Here is a 23355-nt window from a genome sequence, read left to right as displayed (position 1 = left end):
GCAATCTCCTCAGCCCAAGATGCTGCTGATTCTGCTTTTACTGCTTCCTCCTTTCCTCTACTCCTTCCTCTTCTTCCTCTTCCTCCTCTTCTTCTTGTACCTCCTCCAATAGGGAACATGGGTCCTTTGGTAGCCTAGGTCATCCGTCTGCTCATCCAATCCATAAGTCAGTCTGTTCTCTTCATCCTATCTGAGTCCCTCAGGGTTAAATGATGAGATAGCACACACAGCCCAGCCTCACTAAGCTCTCAGTGGAGTGGGGAAGGACAGCAGACACATAGTCACTACCTGGAATGCTACCATTGTGACAGCAGAGGAGGAAGGGCCAGGGCTGTAGGTCTGTTCACTCCCTGGCTTGTTTCTGTCCTTGTAGAAAGGGACAAGAGAGAGAACATGGACTTAGAGAATATGAGGCCATCTTGAATATATATGTGTACATACATACATATATATGTATGTGCATATGTAAATATCTCTCTGTGTGTATGTTTACATATCACTGAGCCATCTTTCTAGTCCTCATTTTTTATAGATCTTCACTCAGTGTTTCATTACACGCATACACATAGGCACATACACACAGCTATAAAAAATGGAGGCCAGAGAGAAGGCTCAGCAATTAAAAGCAGGTTCTGCCTTTCTGGAAGATCTGAGTTTGGTTCCCAGTACACACATTGCTCATAACTTTACCTCCAGGGGGCCTGATGCCCTCTCTGGCCTCCATGAGCACTTCCACTCAGGTGTACAATATACACAACCCACAGAAGCATACCCAATTAAAAACATAAAATATTTTAAATACTTTAGAAGTGTTTAGTAAAGAGATCATCAGATTGGTCTCTTTCCAGTCTGAGTCCCAGCTTCCTGAGATGAGCAGTGTTTGATGTGGAGGCACACAGCCGAGCATGGCTGCACCATCAGCCCAGAACGTCCCCACACACCATCTCCCACCCATGTCCCTGTTAATGCTTTAGAAGACCAGATCTGTGAGGATGCAGTTTGGTTGCTTCTGGAAATTATATAAAGGAGGAGGAGGAAGAGGAGGAGGAGAAAAAGAAAGAAGATAGAAACCTAGGGTACTCTTTAAATAAAGAAAAGTGAATTTTAGCTCCAAGAGTGTTTTTACCATTTTCTTAATGCTTGTTCTCCTTCTGGGAGCTCGTTACGAAGGAATGACGGTAGCTGTCCCCTGGCTGGACCACATCAAGGCTAGAGGAGCTAGCAGAACTGCACCTAAGTGACCCTACGCAGTTGGCAAGCTATTCTGCTTTTTGAAAGACCTCCAGGGAGCACCCCTAATCTCCACTGCTCTCCCTTCCTGGTGTTTAATAACCTTTGCTGCCAGGAAGCTCTTCCATTTAACATAGTTCTCCCTTGACACAGGCAATCCCATTTCTCTAGTTGTCCTTGGTGGCGACAGAATAGCGGGTCATTATCTTCTTGATGATGCCCTTAATGTTCTTGGGGATGAGGGAGGTTTCTGAGAGCCTACACTTTTGCAAGTGAGATAAATATAGCCCCCCCTTTCTCCCTCACCTCTTTCTCCAGGGCCTTATTTAGAAATAGAACTGCTGACATTTTGCCCTTGAGTCTCTGGTTCCAAGGCAGGCCCACCGTGGGCAGTCATGGCTTCCCATGGATCCCCTCATGTGTCTCCCTGCAGGTGATTCCCCAGTTGAACTGCCCTTGCTGACCAGGCTCTGAGGCCCCTTCTAGAGGCAGCAGGAAGTGAAGTGCACTTTTCACTTACCTGGGAGGAAGAACCCCAAGTCTCTGTCTAGGATGCCCCTCTGACATACCCATTTCTTCTTCACGGACACGTATTTCCCACTCCTGTTTTACATTTTAGTTGCATTTAGAAATTTGATCAAAATGAACCATCTATCCCAATTTTATAGATGTAGACAATGTGTTTTGATCATGTTCTCCCCCTCTTTCTTCCAATTCCTCTTAGACCCTTCACTCATATCTCCCTTCTAAGTTTATGTTCTCCCTCCCCTCACAAAGCTTATTGAGTCTAATTAGTGGCGCTGGCACATGTGTGGATATAGAACCTTCCACTGGAACATGGGCAGCCTACCAGGGGCCATGTCCCTGAAGAAAGATGGCTCTCCCTCTAGAGTCAGCCATCAAATGCAAATAGTACATCAGCTGGTGCTAGGGCAGTATGAAGACCAAACCTAGGGCCATGGTTTTTGTTTTTTTTGTCTTAATTTATCTTGTAATAACCAAAAGGTGGTTGTCACATGTCAGCCTTGTTCTAGAAATGGTGGGTGAACCTGTCTGTCTCCACTCAGTTCCTGTGAGGGGTATGATGAGTCTTCAGGTTGCCTCACCCTTCACCAGCAATGTCTGACTTTCTTAAACTGCATGGCGGTTGTCGGTCACATCGGCTTCTGGGAAGTTTGCCTCGTTTTGTTTTATCCCGCTTTCGTTCTCACTGTTTTTTAGCTCTCTTTCTCTCTGCTCCTTCCACTGAAGCATAAAAGCAGCACAGTGCTTTCTCCTGGCTGCCAGCGCGTAGGCAGCCCTCCCACCTCGGCTGCCAAGCTCTCAGCAGATGAAATAAAAGTCTATTTATAACTGGTCTCTGATGGATTTCCTCCCTACCTGTGGTTGTGCTCCATCAGCAGGTGTGTTGAGCAGATGGAGGAGGGTTTTATTTTTTTCAGTTCAATTAGATCAACTCTCCAGGTTCAGACCAGTCCGTCCCCTTTCTCACTCAGTCTCTTCCTCTTGGCGTTGAAATTGTCGAGCATAGCAAAACCGAAATTAAGGCCAGGAGACGAAGTGAATGTAGCTGCCTTTAAAGTAAGTGCTTTGGCAGAGGAACCCTATTGGATATGGTAGGCCAAGCCAGTGTTAACACTTTCGTTCCTAGTGCTCTATCTCAGTGTGACTTAAATAGTATTCAGAGCATTGGCATGCTAAGGACATCCATGCTGTCTTTGTTTCTTTGTTCCTTTTTTCTATTTCTTTTTTTGAGACAGGGCTTCTCTGTGTAGTTCTGGCTCTCCTAGAACTCGCTCTGTAGACCAGGCTGGCCTTGAACTCACAGAGATCCGCCTGTCTCTGACTCCTGAGTGCTGAGATTAAAGGCGTGTGCTGCCACTGCCCAGCTGCTTTGTTTCTAATGCCCAACATTGGCATCCAAACTTATGCCTCTGAAACTCTTATTAGATGGCCTCTGAAGGAAGAGTTTGGTAGTTCTGTCTGTGTGATGGGGAATTTTAGCAAAGAGGTCATTTCGTGAATCTCATATTGGACATCTTTTAGACAGGGGAACTGTCCAGGAAAATGTCTAGACACTATCCTGCAGTCCAAACTATTGGCAACATAGCCTTTGCTAGCTTGAGGTTAACACCAGGAACAAGGGAAAAGTCAGTGAACTGGAATCAAGTCAAAATCTACAGAGTTAGCTGTGCTGGCTAGTCTTATGCCAACTCGACACAAGATAGAGTCATCTGAAAGGAGGAAACCTCAGTTGAGAAAAATGCTCTGTAAGATCTGACTGTAGGGCATTTTCTTAATTAGTGATCAATGGAGGAGGGCCCCGGCTAGTGGTCCTGGATTCTATAAGAAATGTGGCTGAGCAAGCCATAAGGAGCAAGCCTGTAAGCAGCACCCCTCCATGGCCTTTGCATCCGCTCCTGCCTTTGGGTTCCAGTGGTGCTTGAGTTCCTGTCTTGACTTCCTTCAGTTATAGGCCATGGTATGGAAGTGTAAGCCAAATAAACCCTTTCCTCTCCAACTTGCTTTTGGTCATGGTGTTCCTCACTGCAACAGACAACTAACTAGGACATTAGGGTAAGGGGACCATGCTCTTCCTTAGTGGGGTGATGAGTGTTGCTCTTTCTCAAGAGCCTGGGATTTTCATTCCAAGGCTCGAAGGCAGGAAGCTGAGTCTGACTACATCACACGTACATCCACACATTTCACAGACATACCTGAGCTCCTGGCCAGTGGTACCATGTTGTCTTGACTGAGCCTCACACTCTGGTCCTTTGTCTTTCTACATTATTTCATTGCTACCTTGTTTGAGGATGGGTTTGAAATAAGTGAGGCTTGGCCTATTCTGATGAAAATTTTGCTCTGATTATGAGACACAGGGGAGAGAGAAATGGGTATGTAGGTTAGAGCACTTGCTACACAAACATGAGGACCCAAGTTTCAATCTCCAGAACCCACATGAGTTCCTGAAGCATAGCTGAGTCTTCCACAATGCCAGGGTTCCTATGGAGAGATGGGAAGTGGAGATATGAAAATGCCTGGGAGCTGGTGGCAGCTGGCTTGCACATATAACAGAGCAATAAAAAGAGCCTTTCCCAAACCAGGTCAGGACTGACCCCCAGGCAGTCCTCTAACCTCAGCATGCACACTGCGGTAGTGTGTGCCTGTCTTTACGCTTACTATGTGTATGCATGCACATGCATGTGACTATAGTGGACAGGTTTTCCCCTCTCTGTTTTATATCATTTTTAATTATCTTTGGATGATTTCCCCCCCAGGCTATAGATTCTGTGGGCCTGGGGCTCTTCTTGTAGTCTCTCCCAGCTTATTAGCTGTCAGGATTCCCATGGGGAGGCTGTCTGGAGCTGAAAGAGAGTCAACCATGCTAGTCTCACTGCTGAAAGGTGTAGAGTTTGTTTAGAGGAGCCATCCACATAAGCCCACTTCTCACCAGCTTGGCGTGGAGAACACCTCTGGAAGAACCTCTGGAAATGTGCCCTGGGCTTTTCCATACTCTCTTGACAAAGCATGGCTTCCATATGTTCACTGGGCAAGTCACTCCTCTGGTCCTTTCTTCTCTTCTCTGGCATCTGTGACAAGCGCCTTCCCCAGTCATTACAGAGGAGACGCCACTCTCTTACTGGTACCTGGCCCGGGCTATCTTCAGCAGGCTGTTTTCCTGAGCCATGATGTTGTGGTCTTCCCTTCTGTTACTGTCATTTTCCTATTTGCACCCCAACTTTTTTTTTTTAACTCTCAAGGGTTGTTCAGCCCAAAGACTAATTCCAACACAGCCTTTTATGGATTTGAAAAACAACCTTACTGTGCATAACCCACTCTGCATGGTACAGGCCAGTTCCACAGCCTCCCCTGCTGTGGTTAGCTACTGCTTCATTATGGGTGACATGCAGAAAGAAAGGTGGCGTTTTATCCAGTGTAGCCTGAGAAGTATAGACCATTCTGGTCTCTACCCAAACCCTCTCTGTGCAAATCTTACGTGAATGGCCACTTGGAGACCGATTCTCTTTGTCCTAGGCTTTCTAAGTGTCCTTTCTTCAGACACCTCCTAAACAGGGCTGTAGCCTCTCTCCTGAAGATGCATCCCTGCTTTGTTGGGGGCTGAATCCCATGACAGAAGATGGGACAAGATGGGGCAGTCTGGAGAGAGACTGGAAAAATGACCTCCCCAGGCCTAGGGAGAACTTGGAGCACTAAAGGAGAAGCATTGCCCAGAAGGAGAAGCATGAGGGTTAGTCTTGGTTGGGCATTTAAGCGAAACAAGAAGCAGCTAGATTAGTAAAGCACATGTCTGGGTGTGTCGGAGTATTATTCCGGAGAGGGTTAACTAAAGGAGGAAGAAGCATCCTGAATGTGGGTGGCATGTGCCATTGGTTGGGGCCCTTCATGGAATAAAATGAGACAACTCAGAGCATAGGCCTTCTCTCTGCTTCTTAGCTGGTCAGAGGCAAGCAGCCTCTGCTACACAATCATCTCAGCAGCACAGTCTGCCTCACCATGGACCCCGACTCAGTGGAGCCGAGGACGATGGACCTAAACCTTAGACACTAGGCAAAAACAAAACTTTCCCCCTGTAAGTTGCTTGTCAAGTAGTATGTCCCAGTAATGGGAAATTGACCCCCCACACAAGAGCCCTCAGAAGGTGCAGCAAAGTTAACCTGAAAAATCTATACCTTTCTCTGGCTGGGTCTGCAGGACTCCTGACCTAGCACAGGCCAGCATGATGTGTTTAGTTAGAAAGGGTTGTAGGTGTGTGGGTTCTGGCTCTAAGATCTACACTCTGGATGTCAGAAAGGACCTTAGCTGGTGGGATGGTGTCTGTCAATGATCAAATACAGCATCTTATGCCCACAGATAATCAGTAATTCAAGGATACTGACATTGGTATCTTTAAGAACAAGCAAATGCATTCCAAGCTCTTTGTTGCCATAGCTGTGAGGGTTTCCTGCTACCATTAAAATGTTTAAACTTTTTGTATGTTGGGCTATTTGCTCTGATGAGCCAGTTAGGAAACCATCAGCGTAAATCTACATTTACCCTCATTTTTGCGAAAGAATCTCTGATTGCTTCAATAGTGAAAGATCCTAGGTTCCCGCTCCTGTTGGCAGTCACACAAATATGACATATCATTTTGACCAGGGCAGAGTGTAAATACAAACATAGAAACCCTTCATCACTCTGAGGAGCTGTTTAGTTTCCTCCATCAAGAAAGATGCAGGTGCTGAGTCAAAGGTTGAAGTTTTAGGGAAAGTCCCCACTGTTTTTTTCTGATTCCCTGTCCCCTGACAGGGCTGACAGGGATGCAGGGTAGAGGCTGAGGATCTTTGGCATACATTGAATTTTATGAGTCTGAATTCTTGTTCTGGGTGACAGTTTTTTGTTTTTGTTTTCCATTGCCTGGATAGCCTTGGTGGGTATGCATGCTCATTTTAGGAAAGACTACATAATAAAGGCTCTTTGCCATTTATTCAACAGCCATCAACTGAGAGTTGTATACCATGGGCATGTAAGGGGACAACAACTTCATCGAAAGAATGGCCCTTGGATGATATAAATAACAACAGAGGCCATATCTACTTGTGATTCATGAGTTCATTGAAGGAGTGCTGTGGGTCTAGCCATATCTCCTCTCAAGAGATTTCTGTGAGTTTCCATTACCATTATAATAAAGTCCAACTGCTTCACTGTAGTCTCTATTCCCACTGTTTACCCCTACCCCAATATATTGTCTTTGACACAGTCCTCAATTTGAAACTTTTATCATGACTTCTGTAATTTGTAGCTACATTTAAAGCAGTTTTTTTTTTTTTTTTTGGAGACTATAGAGGAAATACCCCTGTTCCCAGACTTTGGGAGCCTCTTGTGAACATGGAGGGGTCTGGGGGGTTACCTCTTAGCCTCTTGGACATCGATATAGACTATAATTCTGCCTCCTTATAATGCAAAGTTATATCTGCATATGCACCCTCTAAGATCGCCAGGAGAATTGAAGCTATTAGCTCCATGGAGACCCATTATCTGGGGTATTATTTCTGGCAAATTCTAATAGTGATATATAATTTGTCCATAAAATGCAAATCTTTATAATAAAATATGAACAGGCCTTTGTGGAAGGGAAAGAGTCCTGTTGAACAAGATGACAGGACACAGCAGGACCTGTCATTTGTGTTTTTGTTGGTCACACTCCTTAGCATCTGGAGGAAGTGACAGGACCCGCTGTAATCATTCTTTACTGATGTTGTGGGCTGATGGACTCAAGTGTGGGTACCTCTTACATAGAGGAGCAATTGGGGTATGGTGCCTCTGTGTGTTTGCTTCTCTGATCAGCATGTGGGTCCCCAAGATGATTCACACTCAGCCCTTGTCTTAGAGAGAAAACTGTTCAGAGATGTTGTGGCAGATTAAAAAAAGAAGTGTTGGGTGTTCAATTCTTGGAAAGTTCCAGATGGGCAGTGAAGGCGAGCCTTTGTGCAGAAGAGGCAATGTGGCTGGAGGGCTGTGTTTTAGAAGTATAACTTGGGTAGAATATTGGGGACAGTGAACTTTGGAGTTGTTTCTACAGGGTGTTCTAAGCTCCTAGGGTAGGCTGAGAGTGTAGAAGAATTGAACTTGGGGTGGACAAGTGACCGCAGTTCAGGAAAGGCACTATCTACAAAGGTGTGGCCGAAGTCCAGAGAAACCAATGGGGGTGAGCAGAGCCCACGGGAGCTGGTATAGTTTTACTATTCCTGGGTAGAAGAAGCAGTGGGAGAGTGCAGTTAGGAGGAAGATGGCAGTGTGGCTACAGACTACAGAGTCACTGTTTTCAAGTCCTGTAGAGCCCTCAGCAATGCTGAGGCTCAGTTTGGCTTGTGCTTAGTTAATTCTTCTGAAAGTTACACTCCATTTGATTTTCCAGATCCCCTCGGTACCCTCATCTATGCCTGGATGGGTTACCCATGCACCAAAGGGCTTTCTGGCTCTGCCTGTGGTGTGCTGGCCAATGGGAGACACTGTTAGGAGACTGGACAGCTGAGAGATTGGTCGGGAATTGGTTTCCCCAATTCTCTTGCCTGAGTTTGGTCATGGAAGAATTCCTCTATTGAAGGGCATGGTTACTAGAGCCAAATACAAGTGCTGTGGTGTTCTCATTGTTGAGTGCTTGCTCTTAATTGGAAGAGGCTGATGGATTGGAAACATGGATCAATAAGTACCACACAGACACACACAGACACACGCACATACACAGACACACATACATAGACAGACAGATAGACACACACACACACAGAAACCTTTGTTTGAATTCAACTCATGTCAGAATTTTAGAAGAACTCAGTGAAACCTGGTAACTTAACCATGCCACTGGGATACTGTGGGTGCCATGAGGTTCTTGGCATGGGTAAATCTAGTGATGGTGGGTGGGTGGTGCCTAGCTTTTTTTGCAAGGTAGGAGTGAGATGATACCATGGGATCCTGAGGCACATAAAGGTTTGAGAAAGATGAGGTGGAGAGAGGGCTTGTTGGAGCCTGGAGAAGGGTGCCATGGAGCACTGACTGCCCGAGGTAGGAGTCCATGCTTGTCATTGCACCAACCCATGGCTGTGGAGTGCTCAAGCTGTGCTCCATAGGATGGGGTGGATGGAGAAGCAGGTGCTCAGACAGTCCACGGAATTGGTGGGGTGGATATGGTTGCAGCGTAAGGGAGGGAAGATTTGTTTTGAGGAGGCGCAGTCCACTACAGCAGGGAAGGCATGGTGACTCCATGGTGGTGGGTGATTGTGGACCCGCTTGCCTGCATCTCTATGGGTCAGGAAACAGAGATAGGACTGGAAATGAGGCTGGTTATAAATCTCAAAGCACACCCTTCCCCAGACCCACTTCCTAAAGGTTCCACAATCTCTCAAAATACCACCGTCAGCTGGACGCCAAGTTTCAGATTATAAATCTGTGTGGGACATTTTACCCCCACACTATATTCTTAAACTGCTTTAGGATCTCTGAGTTCTAACTCCAGCGCTCAATTTCTGTAGAAATATGGAGTTGCGCCTTTGGCCACTGCAGACATGAATTTACCAGGAAGGTGGGATTGTGAACGTCATAGGAGTGGCTCCATTCTAAAAAGAACGCTCCACGTGTTACCATAGTAACACTGAAAGGGATAATGGCCTTACCCAGCATGCGGCAGGTGCTGTTAACAAACAAGTTATGCAGGCATGACTCTTCCCAAAAATAAATAAATAAATTAAATTAAAGTAGCTATCAAGCACACAAGGCCCTTAGGAGTCGAGGCAGCTTCCTGAAGCTGGTAGAGAGAAATGACCGAAGGAAGAAGCCAGAAGGAAAGAGACCAGGGCTCAGTGGAAGCTGCAGCCTGCTCTGCTCAGAGCAGTCCACTCAGTGGGAGCCTGGGATACAGAGCCTTTCCCTGTGAACCCATAGCATGGTGGGTTTCAAAAGATAAAAGAGCTCTGGGGATGGGCGGGTAGCTCGGTAGAGTGCTTGCCTAGGATACATGAAGCTCTAGGTTCCATCTCCAGCACCCCATAAACTGGGCACAGTGGTGCACATCTGTAGTCCCAGTACTTGGGAGGTACAGGCAGAAGGCTTAAAGTTTAGGGTCATTTTTACCTACATGGAATTTGAGGTCAGGCTGAGATACATGAGAACCTGTCTCAAAACAAGCAACCAAACTAATATGTGGCCTGTAAGAGAGAGAGAGAGAGAGAGAGAGAGAGAGAGAGAGAGAGAGAGAGAGAGAGAGAGAAAGGAGTTGAATTGTGCTCTGACTGGAAAGGAAAGCACACCAGAGAACAGAGTATAGCTGAGGCAGTCAAAGTGTGATGCTTGCAGAGAGCAGGTGTGATGGGAATACCATGTAAGGCAGGGCAAATAATGGCCCGTTGGCCCTGGGGCTGCAGCGCTAGAGGGGTACATGTTTGGAGATAGCTACCATGGGGGTCGTGTAAGCAAAGGGAATTCAAAGACACAGAGGAACTTAGAGGCCAGCGGGACTTTTTGCTGACATTGCCAGGATTTGGGATGGACAGGCAAATAGGAAGACAAGTGTTGGCCATCAGTGAGTTTGTCAACATTTCCAGGGGATGAGCGGTAAGAAAAGGGTGGGAAGTGGGGGCTGGTGACGTGGGCAGCAAAGAACTTCTGTCTAGGGAGAGGGGGAAGATGACTTTCCTGGGCCATCAGGGAGTCTTTTTCAGCACGTTCCAGCTTGAGTTTTCGTTGGGTGCGGCGCTGCCACATTTAGACTGCTTGCCTGCTCTAGGTATGAATTCTGCAGAAGAGCTAAATGGCATTGGTGCTGTAATTGGATCTGAGACACTCTCCCTGCTGCTCTGATTCTAGTTTGATATTCAATAGCCTATCTTCCATGAGACATCAGTCGGTAAATAGAACAGGAGGTATGGCTAAATAGTTAAAATTATTTTCGTCATTGTGATTGTGTTCTGCGTGGCCGTTTCCAACCTGATAGCCACTTATCTTCCTTGAAATTTTGCAAGAAATCTATTATTCAAGGATGCAGACATGATTTGGGGGGTGGTTGAGTTAAACATTTTTTTATGGATTAGATATGAATTCAGTAAAAATAATTGAATTAAATTGAGTGACATGAATAATTCATGACATGTAATTTTACATCAGTTCTGGTGTAAGAGTAAAGGGATCAGTTTGTGTGCTGGGAAAATGTATTTTATTATTTAGCAAGGTAGTGAACATTTGCTATTTTGGAGGATAATTCATTTTGTCATTAAATAGAGATATTAAATTGTGAGAGTAAAGGGAAGCACACACTTCAATAAGAGCCCTGACGTAATCTGCCACTCTCCTCCTTACGCTGAAGTACTTGCTGCTCTCTGTCAGTCATGTGTGACCCCAGTGGACTGACTTAGCCTTCCAGATTTTCCAGATGAGTCCAGTAATTGTGACAGGTTGTTCCAGGGAGCACGGAAGGCTGAAGCTTCCTTTGGGGCAGCTCCTTGACTGCTGGGAGACTTTCTGACTTCCATGTCCTGCACACTACTTGTATGATTAGACTTGGAATGCCTGCAGGGAGAGAGCTTGGGTCAGGGCCTCTGTTGACTGTTGGTGTGGCTGTAGAAATGGTTTCTACTGTGCTATCAGTGCCCTTGAGACAGCTTGTTTGCAAACCTGACTGTGGTGGGTGGAAGCTGTCTGTCCTCTAGTCAGGGAAACCTTGAACCAGTGATGTCAACCATTCTTCCAAGAGCCCAGGGCACAAGATCAGGCCTGGTACACTCTGGCAGGAAACATCACAGCCGTGAGAAAGTTTTGATGGCATGGAGGAATGAATGGGGTCTGAACCATTTGTACCCATCTTTGTTTAAGCAACTTCATTTTGAACCATGGTTTAGAGGTCATGTTTGTGTTTAGTGGTCACTTTAATGGTTTGTTTTGTTTCTCAAGGGTAGCTGTGGTCAGAGTAGAGTGTCTTGGGTACAGTGAAAAGATGTTAGTGGAGGAATTGATGATTTCTAGAGGCCTTGTTAGTGTAGAAAAACCCTCTCCTGGCTGGAGACCTAACATGACAGATGACCCTGTGGTCAATCACTTAGCTAGGGACCAGCTCTAGGAAGGCAGGATCATGCTTAAGCCATGCTGAAGAGATGGGTGGAATAATTAGTCCTTCAATGAGATAGTGTGCTTTCCTTTCCGCAGATTCTCATCCTAAGTGCAGTAGCTTATGGGGCTGCAGCTAATCTGCTTCCTAAGTCTGTCTGACTTTCTGGAGTATTCAGAAGAGCGTGATTTCCCCTTTTCTTCTTCCTATGTCTGTTCTAAGCGTGCTTTCCCTAACACTCTGGGCTTTGCTGACCTTTTGCACTTTCTTATTCTTTTTCTAGAGCCTCCTCTCCACCGTGTGTCTGCCTGTCCACCATGTGTCTGCCTGTCCACCATGTGTCTGCCTATCTACTGTGTGTCTGCCTGTCCACCATGTGTCTGCCTGTCCACCATGTGTCTGCCTGTCCACCATGTGTTTGTCTGCCTATCCACTGTGTGTCTGCCTGTCCGCCATGTGTTTGTCTGCCTGTCCACCATGTGTCTGCCTATCTACTGTGTGTCTGCCTGTCCACCATGTGTGTGTCTGCCTGTCCACCATGTGTCTGCCTGTCCACCATGTGTTTGTCTGCCTGTCCACCGTGTGTCTGCCTATCTACTGTGTGTCTGCCTGTCCACCATGTGTCTGCCTGTCCACCATGTGTTTGTCTGCCTGTCCACCGTGTGTTTTTCTGCCTGTCCACCATGTGTTTGTCTGCCTGTCCACCATGTGTTTGTCTGCCTGTCCACCATGTGTCTGCCTATCTACTGTGTGTCTGCCTGTCCACCATGTGTTTGTCTGCCTGTCCACCATGTGTCTGCCTGTCCACCATGTGTTTGTCTGCCTGTCCACCATGTGTCTGCCTATCTACTGTGTGTCTACCTGTCCACCATGTGTCTGCCTGTCCACCATGTGTTTGTCTGCCTGTCCATCATGTGTCTGCCTGTCCACCATGTGTCTGCCTGTCTACAATGTGTCTGCCTGTCCACTGTGTGTCTGCCTGTCCACCATGTGTCTGCCTGTCCACCATGTGTCTGTCTGCCTGTCCACCATGTGTCTGCCTGTCCACCATGTGTCTGCCTATCTACTGTGTGTCTGCCTGTCCACCATGTGTCTGCCTGTCCACCATGTGTCTGTCTGCCTGTCCACCATGTGTCTGCCTGTCCACCATGTGTCTGCCTATCTACTGTGTGTCTGCCTGTCCACCATGTGTCTGCCTGTCCACCATGTGTCTGCCTGTCCACCATGTGTTTTTCTGCCTGTCCACCATGTGTTTTTCTGCCTGTCCACCATGTGTTTGTCTGCCTGTCCACCATGTGTTTGTCTGCCTGTCCACCATGTGTCTGCCTATCTACTGTGTGTCTGCCTGTCCACCGTGTGTCTGCCTGTCCACCATGTGTCTGTCTGCCTGTCTACCATGTGTCTGCCTGTCCACCATGTGTCTGCCTATCTACTGTGTGTCTGCCTGTCCACCATGTGTCTGCCTGTCCACCATGTGTCTGCTGTCCATCATATGTCTGCCTGTCCACCATGTGTCTGCCTGTCCATCATGTGTCTGCCTGTCCACCATGTGTCTGCCTGTCCATCATGTGTCTGCCTGTCCACCATGTGTCTGCCTGTCCACCATGTGTCTGACCCCTATGCCAGCTTAAATGGCATGACGTTTTTCCTTCTCTCCCCCATGCTTCTCTTTGGGCAGGAGGTTTATAGCTTGCCTATCTTGAGGTTTTTCCTCTTTTAAACCCCAATAAAGTATCCTGGGCTCTCACTGGAGTCTATTCTTGAATTCTTTTACTAATGAGACTAAGAACCCAAATCCCCTGTATTATCTGGTAACCATAGAGGGACCCCAAAATGCAATCATATGTCCTGAAGCCTTCTTTTTAACATCAAAACAATCAATGAATTTTTGATACTGGGATTCAGGCACTTTTTTATTGATAAAAAAGAATTGGGTTGCCATAGCTAGCTTGATTAAAAGTCAAAAGTCTGTAGTCAAATAGGAGGGATCAGTAATTTAAAAATGCCAGAGTTTGAATAAATACAGGTAAGGCAGTGCAGATATGAACACCTATTTTTTTTTTTTTTTAATTTTATGGTATATGGATATTTAAGTCCTACTTGATTTGGGGTACTTTTTTCTCCAGAGATTCTAGGAGGTTGGCTTTTGTATTGCACACATGTGGGATGATTTCTTTGGATGGGATTATGTGCCACCTGCCCAGGGGTTTCAAGGGGATTTGTTCCTAAGCCACAGCATGCCAGGGGCTTGCCTGTGGACCATGGTTTATTTGGGGGAGAGGAGGACAGAAGATTGGTGCTCACTGTTGCCAGATGGTTCTCAGAGACCTTTAAAGTTTCCTCTTAAAATTCCAACAGGACAAAACATTAACATATGTAGATTCGAGGTCAGATGGCACCACTGGAATTCCCATAGTTTGACTGCTAGGCTCTGAACCACTCACATTAGCCTGTTCTCCTGAGGTGGAACCTTTGAGGTATTTATTGTTCAGCAGGTCTCCCTGAAGGGAAAGAGCTGCCATATTGCACCTGGTTCCTCTCCACCTGCAATAAAGGTCTTTGTCGCTTGGCTTTTCCTTCTCATGCCAGTCATCCAACAAAAGCTTGTATGTGCTTGTTATGTAGTGGGCTTGCAAGAGTGAGTGGTGTTCAAAGCCTGTTCTGTTCATTGCATTTTACACTGACCTTTTGTGGGACAGGTGCTCAGGAAGACAGTCTGTCTCCTTGGGTAACTTCCAAGTATCTTGACTGTGAGTGTTTCTTGGACCTTTAGACTGGGCAATGTGCTGTCTCCTTGTCTTTGTTTTTCTACTAGTGTGTAATCTTGTGTGTGTGTGTGTGTGTGTGTGTGTGTGTGTGTGTGTATGCACGTGTGTGCCATGGCACTATGTGTGTGAAGGTCAGAGGACAATCTCATGTGTTGGTCCTCACCTTATCTGAGACAGGGTCTTTGGTTGTTTACTGCTGTGGATACTAGAATAGCTGGCCCTCAAACTTCTGGGAGTTACCCTGTCTCTGGCTCCCATTTTGCTTTAGGAGTGCTGGGATTATAGATGCACAATACCGCATCTGATTCCCATATTGCTTTAGGAGTGCTGGGATTACCCTCTTCTGGATTGATTTCTGTTGCTGTAATAAACACCATGACCAAAGGTAGCTTGGTGGAGGAAAGGATTTATCTGGCTTACACGGCCCTGTCATAGCCCATCATCACTGAGGGAAGTCAGGGTAGGAACTCAAGCAGAGGTAGTGGAGGAGGGCTGCGTCCTGGCTTGACTTCCATGGCTTGTTCAGTCCACTTTCTTACATAACCTAGGCTCACATGCCTATGGTTGGCACTACCCACAGTAGCCTTGGCTATCATACATGCATTAGCAATAAAGACAATGGCTCACAGACAGACACGACCACAGGCTAATGGGTGGAGGCAGTGCCTCCTCTGAGGTTTCCTTCTCCCAGGGACTCCGGGTTGTGTCAAGTTGACTGCTGGAGCTAAGACATTTGGAAAATGTACTTGACTTTAAAAACGAGAATTAAATACACATACAACTCTCAGGGTTATGAGAGGGTTGAATGAAGGGAAGCGTGTATAAAATAATGAGGGGAAGAAATGACCTGAAACAATATTCCCGTGGTTTATCATTGAGCCAGTGCCCACCTCCCACCCTTGTCCGGCGGCCTATGTTCAGGCAGTCCACGAGAGTGAAGACACAGCATGGAGGAAGGAGGTGGGCACAAAGTCTCACCCCTAGCTGAGGAGCTATTGGCAGTTGATAGCTGCTGGGAAAGGAAGAGTTCCTTTTCTTTAAGGATGTGGCCCCTCAGGTTCCATTGGCTTGGATGGTGCACATCAGAAAGGCGGAGGAGCTGCTGATGGCAGCATGAATCCCCCTTTCAGCCCTCCATCATAGCCACAGGAGGCCCAAAAAGCGAAGGACTGGGGACCAGGCATTCTATGTCTGTAATTGAATTGAGTCTGCATCCTCCTTACCTGGTGAAACTCTGTGTCTGGCTCGCATAGAGTCAATATTCAGCCAATACTAGCTCCATGTCCTGCATTTTCCTTTTCTCCCTCTAGAGATACATGCATATCAATAGTGCATGACATGTAATATGTAGTAGTAATGTGAATCTTAGTCTGTGTGTCCATATGCCCCTGCCCTTAGGAACAACAGGGAATATGGATGTGGGGACAGGGCACATGAGATGTACTTCAGGTGATAACAATGACTAAGTTGAATTACTGGCATTATCATGGATGGTAAATGTTTAGCATAGCCTAGGGCACCCCCTATACCCAATCAGATCATTTTCCTGGTGAAGCCTCAGGTAAGAAATGCTGACTGTTCATGGTGCAAGGGAAGCTTTGCCTTAGAGACTGCCTGAATTCTACCTTAATAGGTAACTACAGTTCAGGGGAAGTTGAGAGCTTGAACTTTGGCTGATGTATGACTCAATGGAAATATCGATAGAATCTTAATCCCTAACATGAGAGTCTTGATATATTAAATCCCTCCATAAATGTGAATATTATTTCAGATTTGAGGGTACCACAGGCACCATTCTCTTTCTGTCAGCATGGGTAAAATAAGGGCTGTTACTATTTGGATTATTGCCCACTAGACCTTTCTTCACTGGGAACCTATTAGATACAAATTGGGTTGGCTTTGTGGATGAGACATTTCACCAGAAAAAGATTGTTCACGTTGCTCCATGCTCACATGGAACTGCACATACAAAGAAACTTTGGAGGGCTCTTTGGATATCACACAGGGAAGTGGGCAGCGCCAATAATAGCATAGGGCTGTGGCTCTCACAGTGCCTTTGAAAGCATACAAAGCATATGACAATTCCAGTGGTAGCTAAGGTGTGTGTGTGTGTGTGTGTGTGTGTGTGTGTGTGTGTGTGTGTGTGTGTTGCAGTGGCTGGAAACTAGCATACTAAGCAAAGTCCAGGACATTGTCCCTGTGGCTTTGAATGCACATAGAAAGCTAACAACACCTCAGAGGAATCGCCTTTTTGGGTTTTAGATGCCACAGATGCTAAAACAGGGATATAAAATCTTTCTTATAGGGCCTTTCAGAATCCTGCGCATGCTTTTATTAGCAGGCTGAGCATGGATATGGAAATGTTAATGGTCTGTGGAGCAAGCTCAGCTTGTTTTCGCCAACTCCAGAACCATAAAAGTTATTGGAAAGGACACAGGCTCTGGCTTCTCCCTTTGTCCCTTTGTTTCCTGTTGATTTCCTTCCCGATGGACTATCTATCACACACCCTGGATACAGAGGTGAATTTGATACAGACTCTTCTCTCCTGAAGCCAGCCCTGCAGAAAAGGGGGCATATGTACATTCACACCCACAGTGCAGCATGGAAGGCCAAATGTTTTACATACAGCACAAAGTCAGTGGAAATTTAAGCGGGGCAGAAATGACCTCCAGTTGATGGGTCCAAGCAGGCTGCGCAGAGGAGAGAGATGAAGTAGCATTTAATTGTTTTCACTTAGGCAGGATTTGGGCAGGTAGCAATTAGCTTGCAAAGAGAAAGGTAATGACCACAGGGCAGGCACTCTGTACTGGTAAGATAGTGTTTGCAAATATCTGAGCAGCAGTGACGTGAAGTAGGGGCTACTGAGCTTCTTGACGTGTAATTCTGACCTCTCAGAGAAGGAATTATTGGCTATTGATTAGTGATCTGAACTCCAGGCCCCACACAGAGATTCTAGTTTACATGCATATAACCACTGACTCAGAAGATGTCCCCCACTGCCTGTGACAATTGTCTCCTGGTAGCCTCCCGGAGACTCCATCGCTGCATGTGTTCTGACCTGGGGGCAAAACATTAGGCTGGCCTGAACAGAAGGAACTTGCCGATGCCTTTTCCAAGAAGCATAACCTGCTTTCTCTCTTCTGCAGCTAGCAACAGCTCCTATTGCGTGCCGTTTCCTTTAGTGGAAAAGCAGTTGTTCTAATTGGGAGCAATGGCTTTATGGGGAAGACATGAACAACGTTGATTAGCCTTCTATGTGATTGAGGGTTTTGGTTTCTCAACTGATTAAAAAGGGGAAACCAGGGAAGATTGATATGCATTGTCTCTTCTCAAGGTTTTGCAGAGTAGAACTGCCCAATTTGTCAATCAAATGTTCAAGATTGATTGCCATTTTTCATTCATCTGAGTGTGCTGTTCATTGATGTGACATAGGTCCTGATCATTCTGTGAATAGGGAGTTGGGCCAGAGGAAGTGAAGTCTCCATTCACAAAACAAACTTTGTGTTGGTTATCTTTCTCATAGGAAACACCTTAAGGAAGGAAGGAAGGAAGGAAGGAAGGAAGGAAGGAAGGAAGGAAGGAAGGAAGGAAGGAAGATAGGGTTTATTTAGGCTCACAGTTTGAGGGTGTCACCCATCATGCAGGGAAAGTCATGGTAGCAGGAACATGAAGCAGCTGGTCCCGTGGCATCAACAGTCAGGAAGCTGAGAGCAGTGAATGCTGGTGCTCAGCTCACTGTCTCCTTTCTACTCAGTCTGGTACCCCAGCTGTAGAATGGTGTCTCCTGTATTCAAGGTGGGTCTTTTCGCCTCAATTAACCCAATAGAGTCTCTCCCTCACAGATATCCTCAGAGGTTTGTTTCCATAGTGGTTTATAATAGAGATGGAAGATAAATGGGTATCAATCTCATCAAGTTGACAAGATCGACCATCCCAAATTTGGACTCTCTGATTGATGGCTTCTCTGCCATCATTGGTGTCTGATCCTTGCATAACTGCAGCCCTGCGAGGCCCTGCTCAGATGTGTTTGTGGCATGGTTCTCGGTAGCATCAGGGCCTGGTTACAGTGACATCATAGTGTGGGCTGCTGCAGCAGAGTCCTGTAGCTCTGGAGGCCCAAGCAGCAGGTGTTTACTCCCTGCAGTTACAGAGTTGTGGCATCCACGGTCCAAGGACCTGTGGCTCCCAGTGAGGACTTCTTCCTGAGCTGTAGATGACCACCTCGTAGCTGAGCTGAGGAAGCTCTCAGAAAGGCATGGATCGTTTCATGAGGGCCCCACCCTTGGGGCCAAATTATCTTCAAGAAATGTGCCTCTTAATAATATTACCACATCGAGCTTTTAGGGCAGACAAACGTTCAGAAAGGAGAGTATTCTGTGACCCACCCAAGAACAAAGAGCAGTCTTTCCCAGTTTCCCAGCCATGTCTGAGACATGCAAGGCTACTGTTCCAGTAGCCTGGCTTTGTAACATGAATGAACTCCCAGGACATGTAAAAGCCCAACACCAACCCTGCACAATAGTGAGTATGCTGTCAAGTCCCAGACTCACAAAGCCTATGGCTCATTCAGCATCACAGTCACAGGGCAGACAGGTCATAGAGTGAGTACTCATCAATAGCGTTTGGACCTCCAGCCTTGCTAGATTCCACACTTAGGAGAACTGCCTTAGGGCCATTTATATACAGACACTTGGGTTGGAGGGCTGGGAGTTTCTACAGCAGGCCTGGTCTTGTAGAAATTGTCCTTCTCTTGTAACAGGGACCCAGCTTTAGCTGAGTTCTATAAGAGTGCCTTTTAAAGGCCTAGCACTGCCCAACATTCAGGGTTGGAAAGTCACTGGGTGTAGATAGTTTGGAAAGATGTTTGTGATTCCCCAACCTGTGCTATTAAGGTATTCCCCCCATTGTTTTAAACTCTTGATCTTCCTGTGCTGGGTTTACAACTGTGCACCATCATCTCACCTGCCTGAGGGGAACCATGTTTTTGTCAAGGACCATTAGTAAGGGTGGTTGGAGGCTGGGGGTCATTGTTGATGGAATCTCAGCCACTGTGCATTGCAGTGCATTGTATCCTCACGACTACCCTCTAGTAGTCATGATTATTGACACATTAGAAAGAGGAGGTCCCATTGGGGTGCGCTGGCTCCCAGGCTCTCTACCAAGAAGGCATTTGGATAAGATAATCTTGGTCGTGATTTTGCCTGCGTGTTGTGAAAGCAGGGCATGGTGACATCACAACTGACTTTCAGACATCTCCTTCTGACACATGTAAGATCTGCTAGCCTAGACTCAAATTCTGGCTCTGCCGTTCACCATCTGTGTAGCTCATCCCATCACCTCTGAGCCTGGCCGCACCTGAGCCTCGGCAGTCCCAAGATGGAAAAGTCACTGACTAGTGCTGGTGCACAGCTCCAAAGCTCAATGGCTTATATGAAGGGCTTTGCTGGAGAGCATGAGGCACAGCAGCCGTCACAGAGGTGATCCTCTGAGGTAGACTCATACATGGATGCACATTCTTACTCATTCACCTGCCTCTTCAGATTCTGTCCTGGAATAACCTGTGTCTGAGCTGCCCGACGCCTGTGGTCATGCTTCCCTGTCTGTGTCTCTTTGCTCTGTTGTTGGGAGTGAGTGTCATGGAATTCTAGGCACAAATTGGTTGCTCTTGTCAAGGAAACAAGAAAAGATTTAGCTCCCCACAGCCTGGGCCTGGACGTGGGGCCCACCAGCTGGGACAAGCCACCGTTGATATCACCGGTGTGGCTGGAGTCATCAGACAGATGGCATGTAGAGCTTCTCGGGCCAACTGGTTGATACAAAATGGGGATCTGAATTCATGTCTGCATCCCTGTTGCTATCTGTGTGACACACACACTAACACTGTCAGTTTTCACCTTCTACTTGAACATGTCAGTGTGTCCTCCCGGCTTGACATGCCGTCCTTCCCTATGGGGCAGAGTGGCTCTGATGACTTACAAGACACCTTGGCCCATAGTCACAGCAGTGAGATAAACAGAAACACACAGCAGATAGGTCTGGGACAATGGGGGGAAGAGGAAGGGCCCCAAGACTTCCACACAGTCTTCTGACCGTCCCCTGAGGTTCTGACCTCCTGCGCCAGCCACACATGGGTTTTAAAAATGTTTAATATATGTGAGGTAAAGGGCTAGAGTGTTAGTGAAGGGTTTGCCTTGCAAGTACAAGGACCTGAATTCAGTCCTTAGAACCCTCATTTTAAAAGCTGGCTCTAGTGGCCCATGGTTGTTACCCCACTGCTGGAGAGACAGAGACAAGCACATTCCTGGGGGCCTCTCTGGCCAGCCAGCCCAGCCTCATTGGCACATCCCAGGTCAGTAAGAGACCCTGTCTCAAACAAGAAAAACAGCGCACTTACAGAATGGCATCTTAAGTTCTCTTCTGGATTCTGTAGGTACAAACACATAGGAACATACACATTTGTGCCCATACATGTATCCACCCATACAGGAGCCCCCCCAACACACACACACACACACAAAGGAGATCAAAGGTTGACTGGAGGTGGTGGAACTTTTCCATGGTGCTGCCCTTCAGTCACCCATGATCTGTAAGGAACCCTGAAAGACTCCACCAGGCTGGACCAGACAGCTGTGGTCTGTCATCTCTCTATTTGGGGTGAATACCTGTCTTTTAATCTCCCTAGGAAAGTCAGAAGACAAGAGCCCTTGGGCTGTGGAGTTCATTGTCTTGCATGGGCTCTAGAGTCATTGTTCTTGGGGCACATGGCTACTGTACAGTCAGCAGACTGTTGTGACTGTGTGCTTTGCATTTGAGCTCTTCAGCCTCACAGTGACCCAAGAAAAGCCCTTAGCATTTTAGAGAGACAGGAGTAGGATATTCAGGAGGACAAAGCTTCCTTTGATAGAACATGGCAGCTAAACCAAATGTCTAGTTGAAATATGTCTGCAAAGAGCCCACTTGAATTCTTTGTTTAACAATGTCAGTGTCATTACATGTTCTGTTCAAATGCTGTTTTACAAACAGTGCTCCAACTGTGGGCTTTCTAAGAAATCAACTCCAGAGAACTCTTGCTGGAGTATTCTGTAGCCGAGGTAGGCTATGAGAGTTGGAGCTGTTGCCAAGGGAACCAACAGAGGAACTTAAACGAACAAATCTTGCAGTTGCATTTAAATTTTGTATGACATTTGACCTCAGCTTTGATTGAAGGTAGGGAGAAAAATGGAGAAGAAATCACAGTAGTCAAAGATGAATGAGATGGATCCTTGTTTTAGGGCCAGATACTTAATCTTTGGTGTTGTTTTACTCTTAAATACACAGTGTATTTATATTCTCATTCTCTCTCTCTCTCTCTCTCTCTCTCTCTCTCTCCCTCTCCCTCTCCCTCTCCCTCTCCCTCTCCCTCTCCTTCTCTCTGTATTTGTTATGTATATATGTGTGTATACATATGTGTATGCATGTGTGTGTACGTGTATGTGGAGGCTAGGTGGTTGACACTGAATGTCTTCCTTAGTTGTGTTCCATCTTATTTTTGAGACAGGGTCTCTCACTAACCTGGAGCTCATCGATTCAGCTAGCAGGGCCAACCAGCCCTAGAGATCTACCATTTCCTCCTCCTGGTGCTGACTGCAGGTGTACCCAGCTTTTGTGTGGGTGCTGGGGATCACACTTGCACTTGCGTGGCAAGCACTCTATCCACTGAGCTATGTCTTCAGTCCCCCTCTTTTCCTTTGTAAGAACCTTAAAGAAGCTCTTCCATAGTGTGAAGAGCCTCTCAAGCCTTGATGGGGGAAGCTGCCGTCTCTTGCTAGGGACTGGGGTGCTAACTTCAGAGAAAGGCCACGTGATGAAAGGAAAGGAGATGTATTTTATGTATCGACACTCCTACGCCAAGATGACAGGAGAAATTCCAGCGCACTTGGTGTCACAGTCCCATCAGGGATGTTCTACCTCAGGGGCTTTTCCTTGTATCCCACAGTGTTGAGAACCAGTGGAAGTCATATTACCTCAGGGAATATTGGTGATCTCAGCTGTGTAGGGATGTGGTGCATGTTCCAGGTAGTCTATTAAGTGTTTGATGTGCATTACTACACTTAAGTTTGTACCACAGTAAAACACGAGTGCGGCTCTCAGTCCCCAGAATGCACCACATACAGCGGCTGAATTTATGTTGGCGGCCACATCCTGTGAATTTTCTTGGCCTCTGTGCTGAGTAAACTCAGGCTGAATGGTATGTATTGTTACTTTTGTGAGCCAAGAAAGCTGGATATCAACAGTTTCAGATGGTTCAGTCCAGCATACATTTGCTTATATCCACACTGGCAAACACTGTTCTGGAAGTTCACTCCTGCACATTTCAGAGGCCTTAAAAATATGTGGAATTTTTCCAGAAAGGCATCACCGACCATGCAGAAAGCAAAATCTTCAAATGTTTCATCTGATTATCACCAAGCGAAAAGCCTGTGGATGCTCAGAATGTGTGGTGGTCACGTCAGGGCTTCGTAGAAGTAGGATCTGGTTGCAGGAGACTGGGACCACCACCGCACAGCAACGTCCAGAGCACCGTGTTTCACATTCCCCAGTTGGTTTTGGATTTTAGACCATCAAAAGCAGACATGGCATGTGACATATCTGACTGAGAAGATGACAGCACATGGGTTCCAGGCAGTAGAGATCTGCTGGGTAGAGGATAATGAGGGAGGGTGGGCTGTGCACAGCTCAGAGCCTTCTGCTCACATGCTGGCAGGAGAAGCTGCATGGAGAGTG

General features: G+C 46.6%; 1 protein-coding gene across 7 annotated transcripts in view; it reads left to right on the top strand.

Annotated features, from left to right (window-relative positions):
• Msra (methionine sulfoxide reductase A) overlaps positions 1 to 23355 on the top strand; it is a 325520-nt gene that overhangs the window by 34387 nt on the left and 267778 nt on the right. The window contains exon 1 of one of the 7 annotated variants that reach the window (XM_036199091.1): positions 10317 to 10338. The exons of 5 other annotated variants lie outside the window; for them this stretch is intronic. In XM_036199091.1, coding sequence (XP_036054984.1) covers positions 10332 to 10338 — 7 coding nt within the window. In that variant the 5' untranslated portion in view covers positions 10317 to 10331. Of the gene's footprint in view, positions 1 to 10316; positions 10339 to 10575; positions 10647 to 23355 lie in introns of those variants that run through there. One more of the 7 variants, XM_036199090.1, reaches the window with a different exon arrangement.

The sequence above is a fragment of the Onychomys torridus genome, chromosome 9, assembly GCF_903995425.1.
Source record: "Onychomys torridus chromosome 9, mOncTor1.1, whole genome shotgun sequence".
Classification (NCBI taxonomy): Eukaryota; Metazoa; Chordata; class Mammalia; order Rodentia; family Cricetidae; genus Onychomys; species Onychomys torridus.
The sequence above is the reverse complement of the archived record's forward strand: the minus strand, read 5'-3'. Positions and strand labels throughout refer to the sequence as shown.